Here is an 8,017-nt window from a genome sequence, read left to right as displayed (position 1 = left end):
TGTGATTTCATAACTGTAATTCACTGCTTCTGGTCTTTCTGAACAGTGCTTTCACCACAGATTCATATGATTCTTTCTGCCATCATTATGGACGGTATCCATGGGAAGAAAAAAGGATGCAGCATTCTTACATTATTTATTTTCTCATTTCATTTTTTTCCTCTTGAACTATAACTCATAATAATTTAGGCATAGGCAATTTTTTTTTTACTTTTTTGAGTTTATTTTAAGACATTTTTGAGATTATTATCATTGAATGGAATGACATCTAGCACTGTTTTGAATGTTCCATAAGTTCTTGTCAGCAAAATGAGCCAGCACTCGGGGCTCACATCCGGCTAGTCCTGCGGCTTCGTTGGGGCCGGCTGCGGGGATTCTCGGCCCGACGTACCCAGGAGCGGCTTTGCACCTGGGCTGGCCCTCGTCGCCTGGACTGGCTCCTGCGGTGTCTTTGGAGCTGGCCCCGGGATTCTGCAGGCCAACGTTCCACAGGGGAACGGCTTCGTGTCTGGGCCTGCACTGGCTGCCTGCGCTGGCTTCTTCGATCAGCCGCTGGGGAATCCCCTGATGATCCCAGTGCTCCCCGTCTGCTGTAGCGCTGGGAGCCACTCTCAGCCCTTGGAGCTGGTGTGTGGCTCCTCCCAGAGCACCTTTGGGGATGGCGGTTGGAACGTGGCGCCTGAGATTGTATTGGGGAGCGGCTTCGCGTCCGAGTCCGCTCTCCCTGTCTGGACCTGCGGCTGCCAACTGCTTGGGAAGCCCTTGAGGACCGTGATGCCCTCTGACTGGAAGATGTTGGGATGCATCTCTCAGCTGCACCCGATGGAGCCGCAGCACGGCAACGTTGGGGATGACTGTAGATGTCTTCATCCCTTTGGCCTGTCCCAGGCTGGCTGGACTGGCTGCCGCTGTCAGGCACCTGGGAACTGTGACCAGGCCCTGATGCTGCCTGGCTGGCAGTGCTGGAGCTGCTGCTCTCAGGTGCTGTGGAACTGTTGGATGGCAGCAGTCCATGCTGGCTGGCGGTGTTGGGGCCGGTGACCTCTGAGTTGACACTGGAGGCTGTAAGGGGAGGCAGGAAGGTCAGCGGGACAGGCCTCCAGCCCTTCATCTTGAGCCAGAGAGACTTTGGCAAGGCTGCCTCGTGCACCCACTGCCAGGCCTTGCCTGCCCCCCCATGGCTATTTGCCTCTTACCGGTGCCCACGCCAGCACAGGCTTTGCACTCCCACTCGTCTGCGTTGTTACTCAGGTGGGAGCAGCACCGGTGAGTGCCTTCCGCAGCACAGGAGCTGCACAGGAAGAGCTCCCAGGGCCTGGGGAAACAAAGGGGTTGTGGCTGTGAGGACAAAGTGCATCAAGCCAAGGAGTGCTTGTGGTGAGGCTGAGATCCCACGCGTAGCCCCTGAGGGCTGCTGAGGTAACTCACCCCTCTCCCTCTGCCTGTTCCCTGCCTTGTGGGCAAAGGCACTCGGTGGCATCACAGCGCCCGTGTCTCAATCCCAGCGATGCGTATGCATTGCCGTCCTCCCACATTGGTCCACTGCCAGAGAAAGGAGAAAATGCAATGAGCTCCCGCTGCCCCTGGACCAGAGCAGCCCTGCTCTTCCTCTCCAAGCCCATTTCCAGCTTCTCCTTGAAGCTGAGGGCAGCCTGGAGTCATGGGCAGCAAAGAGCCAGGCCTGCCGGAGCAGTCCCTGGGCAGGGCAGCTCTTGTGCCCTTGTGTCTCGAGAGCCGGCAGAAAAACACCAACCTGAGTGGGATTCGGATGCCCATGATGAGCATGTCAGATAGAAAGGCATCCGCATCTCTGCAGAGGGGACACTGAAAGCAGTTAACGCCCGCACGGATGGCCTGTCCCTGTAGCAGAAACACAGTCAGTGGGAGCGGGAGCAGGCTCAGGTGCTGCTGATTGCCTGCTGCAGCTTGCCTGTTGGTTAAAGGGAGGGCTTCTACCTGGATACAGGCCCGGTGGAACCAGGCGTGTTTGCAGGCTGGGCACACCAGGGTGCTGTAGGACTTCTTGTCCTCCACGGGCTCCATGCAGATAATGCAGTTGGTGTTCTGCTCTGGAGTCACCTCCGCAGCCTGCTTAGGGCTGTGTTTCTGGCAGAATGAACTGGGGGAAGACGGAAGGGATAGGCAAGGTGAGAAGAGCTGTGAGGAGGGCAGAGGAACGGGAGGGAGCCCCGGGCCTTGGCTCTGCAGGCTAGTGAGAGGTGTCACGGCAGGTTCCTCGCTTCCTTGGCTGGTATTGCCAGCAGGGGTTGCACGCTCACAGGCGAGGCCTGGCAGCCCTTACCTGTAGTCTCCAAAGTACTGGGTGACACATTCACCCACTCGGGCGCAGGGCAGATGGAAACTGTCTTCACAGCCCGTCTCTGCACAGGTGATGGGGGCCCCCATTTCGCCACAGATGAAGCAGTGCTGGAAGGAGCAGAGCAGTGCCATCAGGAACAGGCTCAGCGCCTTTGTGGCTGGCCCCGCACCTGTGGGCAGGGCTCGGGACAGAGGATGCAGGCACTGGAGCTGGCTGGAAGGGCCGGGATTGCTTCCTCGGGACCGGGCTAAGCTTGAGGAGCCTCTCTTGGCACAAACCAGCCTGCTCTGGTCAGGTCCTCACCTTCTGCTCTGCCTCCTGGATTATGCGTTGGACGTCTTCAGGGGACACCTCTGCAGTCCTGTTCACTATAGTTGCCTGCTGGAAAAGGCCGTTGGAAAATGCCTGTTCAGAGAAAAAAGCAGGATCGTGTGAGGACAGGAAGGAAGGAACCATTGCTTGGAGGAAGGTGAAAGGAAGGAGCCCCAGGGCCACTCACCATACAGAAAGCATGGGCACATATCCCAAAGTCCAGCTGCTTGAGCCCACAGATGTCTGGGTCAGCATCTGTCTGGCCGCACAGCATGCACGCTGGAGAGGAGAGAGCAAAAGCGGTGAGTACGGTGCAGGGCCAGCTGTCCCTGAGGGCTGTCCCCAGGGGCCTGTTCTGTGCCTGCCCTGCTGGACGAGGGGCAGGACTGGAGGCTGTGCAGGGGAAGGGGGTATTGCAGGCCAGCCAGTCCCTGCAGGCAGCCACGGCCCAAGTGGGGCCCCCCTGGCCAAGGAGCAGAGGGGCCCTGGCCGAGGTGGCTGGGGAGTCCCTGCCCACCGTGTCTGCCCTCTCAGCCACAGGCAGAGCCCCAACACCCCTTTGCCTGGTGATGGGGAGCTGTGCGTAGGGACGCTTGACTCTCACCTGGCTCCCTCAAGGTGGGGGCCTCCTGCCTCCTTGAGCACATGGCGCACATCGACAGCGAGCACTTGCAGAGTTCTGCTCCGGCAACGCTGGGCTTTCTCCTCTGCACACTCCTCTGCCAACTCTGAGGGAGAAGCAGGACAAGGGTGAGTTTACCGCACAGGGCACGGAGGGGTGGGAGCCTTCCTCCCGCTATCAGCCTCAGGCAGCCCCTTCCTCCCTGCCCTCTCCGCACCTCACCAAGTCACACTGACGCAAGGCGTGAGCTTGGCAGTCTTTGTTCTGCTCACAGCCCCATGGGTCACAGTGGCCGCTCCCTGCCACCCACTGTGACAGAGTCACCACCCGGGGGTTGAAGCTGGGGGTCCTCGGCACCCAAGCAGGAAGGCGTCGGCTCTGTGCAGGCTGAGGGGCCGGGTGTTGGCCATGCTGCAGCAGGAAGGATCGCTTCCCTTCACCCTGTTGCCAATGATCCCTGTGCCAGTGGAGCTGTCCCTTGGGCAGGGCTGCAGCCCTGGAACCACCCTAGGGCAGCCTTGCTCTTCCATCTCGGCACAGCGCTCATGGACAGCAAAGGGCCAGGCCTTCCAGAGCAGGAGGACACCAGCCCGAGTGGGGTTGACATCCCCATGTTGTGCGTGTCTGATGGCGCTCAATGTGGGGATCTTGTTTCTGCAGCGGGGGCACTGGCAGCAGAGACTGGCCGTGCTCAGGGTCTGTCCCTGCCTCAGAAGTGCAGTTAGGGGGAGTGGGACTTGGCGCTGCTGAGCGCTGCTGTGCCCACAGGGTGAGGGCTGGGCTTCTCCCTGATTGCAGCCCTGGTGGAAACAGGCTTTTTTGTGCTGCTGCAGGAACTACGTGACACACGCACACTCCTGACACAAGCGGAATGTTTTAATAAAAACGATTTAAAAATCACAACAGTCTTTTTCTTCTGTAACCGAACTATAATGTGTATTTCATATGCGATTGAAGACCATACTTCTTCACTCCATATGGCTCAGGCAAGCCAGAGGGTTGGACACGCATGCTGTAAAGGATTATAGCTGCACAGAGCAGCAAATTCTACTTGTTGAATACACATACGAGACCTTGGGAGGACTTAATTGCTGTGGCACAGCCAGTTAACCCTGTGCGATTTCCCAATCCTTGTTTCCTCTCGTTCAGTGCTTTGGGCATGCAGTGGAGATGATTTTATTTCATTTTTGTGTGAATTCATGTTCATAAGCTTCAGAGCTGCAATCTGTGTTCATGATTTCTGTTGGTTCCTGTGGGCTATGTCCAAGGCAAAGTTTTCTTGAAAAGGAGCAAAGCAACCTTCACTATGACTTAAAAATTGTGCTAGGAACAAAAGCTCAAATTTAGCTGTTGTTTGTATTTACTGTAGTAGCTATGTTATAAGATCAGAGAGACTGCAAGGAACTTATCTTAGAGTTCTTAGAACAAATAAGCAGGAAATCTTGATAAAGTCAAGTATTTAGGTTAAAAGACAATATAACGTCCGTGTGCTCTAAACCTATTTGGTCAAATATTCTTAGAACTTTTGTAAAACCAGACAGTGGCTAAAAGACCCAGCACATTCTGACGTTGATGCACACACTCTTTCTCCATCCCTTTTCACACAAGGAACCTTTCACCTCTGTTTCATCCAAGGAACAGAGTATTTAATAAATAATGAATTTTAATTGGTTCCGTTAAATGAGTTGAACTCCTTTTGATTTTATTTTAGAGTAAACATGTTGTTTTTCCAGCGACAGAGTTGTAAGACGTTCCTTCCTGTAAAATTTTTCTTCTCCTCCAAAGCAGTGCCAAGAATACTGAATTTCTGTAGTGGAAAGCACCTGTTTAAGTTAGGACTGAAGCTTTGAATGTGCAAAGTTATTTGTTACTAATTTTATATTTCTGTTTTGCAATTTCTACATGTGAATATTAACATAGATATGCCTACAGTTCATGTGCCACTCTTGGCTGTGACTTGTGCTGTGTGAAGCAGCTGCTGGACTCAGTTATTCTCTTTACTGTTGTCAAACGGAACAGTGCCTCTGTGCAATGGTTTGTTTTTGGGATCCTGAAAGATCTGGTCGACCAAGTTCCATGGAAATCTATGTAATACAGCAAACATAACTTTGCCTTGATACGTGCTGGGTGAGTAACATCAATATATGTCTTAAAAGGATTAAAGACTTTATTATTCTTTTCTTCCCAGTAAGTTAAGATTGCTGGCAATTGCCTATTTTGATTGTTTTTACACAGATGTGCTTACATATCTGGAATTCACTGTTTAAGGTCTTTCTGAATAGTGTTCTCACCACGGATTTGTATGATTATTTCTGCCATCATTACGCTTAGTATCTGTGGGAAGAAAAGAGGATGTAGCATTCTTACGTTCTTTATTTTCTCTCTTTTTTTTTTTTCTCCTTGAACTGTAACTCATAATACTTTGGGTATAGACCCTTTATTTTGTTTCTTAATTTTTCTTGAGTTAATGTTAAGACATTTTGAGATGATTATCATTGAATGACTTCCAGCACTGTTTTGAATGTTCCGTAAGTTCTTGTCAGCAAAATGTTAGCAAAGAACTGGCTAGGATAAGTTACTTGTTGTGTTTAAAATCCATGCATGTAGCTGCTTTACATTAAGATACTTAGTTGTGGTGTAGGATCTGATGTGTTGTCGTGAAGTAGCCTCTGTTAAGAATCCATGAATTAAATGCAAATATAAATGCCCAGTAGTATTGCAGAAGACTCCCATTGTCTATGTCTGCTTACGGCTATTAGTTCGTCATGTTCATTTTGGCAGTGAAGAAAAACAGAATGGATATTTTGAAGAATATTGGAAGGTGATATAGACGTACAGAGCAGGTAGTCATAAAAGCCTGGGAGGTCTTTCATTCAGAGCACTAACTGTTCACCTGTGACCAAACACTGGTGTGCAATCAGTACTGGCTGGGCTGCAACCAGGAGCCGAGGAGGGTGCAACGTATTGCTAACTCAAATCATGGCAAATCGCTTTATGAATTTTGATACACTGGATAAACACAGTCTCATGAACAGCAAAAAATATGCACCCGTGTTTTCCGTTTTGATTAAGGAATTTGAGAATGGGTTTCAAGAGTGCCGAAAAAATAGTTGATGTTTTGGAATATTTGTGACACTGTTATCAGTTGACCTAAACACATTCTCAAATGGAATGTATGAAGAATCTGTTGGTTACATACATTAGCTATATTATGTATATTACATGCAATTCAAAACAATTCTTCTTCACTGAAGAAGAAATCACAGCCTGTGAAGTATGTATGTTTTATCATCACTCAAGGGTACCGACACTTGGAGATCGAGAGAAAGAAGGCAAAGGCAACCAGAGCCAAAGCCAAAACAGGAATGGCGCACTTTCTTATGTCAAGTATGGCAGGATGGCGTAGATGGTGAATACCGAATTATGGACTGATTGTGAAACCTTTGTGTGCTTAAGCTGCTAAAGGAGAAGGAGAATTTTTGGAACAGAACTCAGAATGCCAAACTGCTTTTATCCAATTGAAAGCTGCTCTAGCACTTCCCAATTTGGAAAAGCCTTTTGAATGATGTGTGTACAAAAGGCATCGCATTGTACTGGAAGTGCTAAAAGAACACACTGGGTCCTGGAAGAGGCCGGTGGGATATTTCTCTAGACAACTGGAACAAGTAGATAATGGGTAGCCGTTGTGTGTACGAGTAGTGGCAGGAACAGTGTTTCTCAGAGGAGCAATAGAGTAGTAGAGGATTCTGCCCCTCTGCTCTGCTCTTGTGAGACCTCACCTGGAGTACCGTGTCCAGTTCTGGGGCCCCCAACAGAAGGACATTGGAGCAGGATCACAGGGACATTGGAGCAGGACCAGAGGACGGCCAGGAAGATCATCAGAAGGCTGGAGCACCTGAGGACAGGCTGTGAAAGTAGTGGCTCCTCAACCTGGAGAAGGCACTCGGGGGGACCTCATAGCGACTTTCCAGTACCTGAAGGGGGCCTACAGGACTCATACAGGAGGCTTTACAGACAAAATAACTTTGGGACAGAAATTAGTGGTTCAGGCACTCGAACCAGAACCATCACTCAGAGCTGCTGGCACTGCAGCAATGCAGAAGGAGAACCCAGGCAGGCCCTGGCTCAGCCCACAGCTGCTTGCTGGGGGAGGCAACTTCCATGCCCTGAACACAGTGACAGCCCCAAGGCCATAAGCAACCCCAGAACAGGAATGCCCCTGCTTAGCATAGTCTTGACCTGCGGGCATTGGAGATGTTGAGCCCCAATGGAGTTGGAGCTGAAACCCAGCTCTGCCTAGACTGAGCCATAGAAAGGTAGGTATAGGAGGGATATGTGCAAGGGAGAAGAGTAGCCTGTGGTTCCAGCCCCAAATGCATCCCACCTTGGTAAAGGCATAGAAGAACGGCACTAAGAAATGTCTAAGGGATCTCCAAATTTTATTGTGCTGATCACTGAGGACTGGAGCCAGCACTGGGGTTCACATTCAGCTGCTCCTGTGGCATAGTAAGATAGTTGATAAATCCAGTGTTTGAGCTCTGCATTAATTTAAATTGACATCAGTCATAATTCTGGTACTTAATGCAATAAATATTTTTTGAAAGATGTGATTTCATAACTGTAATTCACTGCTTCTGGTCTTTCTGAACAGTGCTTTCACCACAGATTCATATGATTCTTTCTGCCATCATTATGGACAGTATCCATGGGAAGAAAAAAGGATGCAGCATTCTTACATTATTTATTTTCTCATTTCATTTTTT

The 8,017-nt window shown here is 50.4% G+C and overlaps 1 protein-coding gene across 2 annotated transcripts; it reads right to left on the bottom strand.

Annotated features, from left to right (window-relative positions):
- Positions 1-94: 94 nt before the first annotated feature.
- On the bottom strand, positions 95-7,927 carry LOC104911518 (PHD finger protein 7-like). Of its 2 annotated transcripts, XM_010712845.2 has the most exons (9): positions 3,237-7,927; positions 2,820-2,911; positions 2,624-2,725; positions 2,303-2,427; positions 1,957-2,119; positions 1,754-1,860; positions 1,429-1,542; positions 1,197-1,315; positions 95-1,062 (listed from the first exon to the last, which is right to left on the bottom strand). In XM_010712845.2, exons 1-9 carry the CDS (start codon positions 3,286-3,288, stop codon positions 329-331), a joined length of 1,608 nt encoding a protein of 535 aa, XP_010711147.2. In that variant the 5' UTR covers positions 3,289-7,927; the 3' UTR covers positions 95-328. The 2 variants fall into 2 exon arrangements, with proteins under 2 accessions (XP_010711147.2, XP_019472032.1); XM_019616487.1 differs by having other exon boundaries at positions 1,754-2,119.
- Positions 7,928-8,017: the final 90 nt, after the last annotated feature.

Source organism: Meleagris gallopavo, chromosome 6 (assembly GCF_000146605.3).
Source record: "Meleagris gallopavo isolate NT-WF06-2002-E0010 breed Aviagen turkey brand Nicholas breeding stock chromosome 6, Turkey_5.1, whole genome shotgun sequence".
Lineage (NCBI taxonomy): Eukaryota > Metazoa > Chordata > Aves > Galliformes > Phasianidae > Meleagris > Meleagris gallopavo.
Note: the sequence above shows the minus strand (reverse complement) of the source record. Positions and strands in the feature narration are given on the sequence as shown.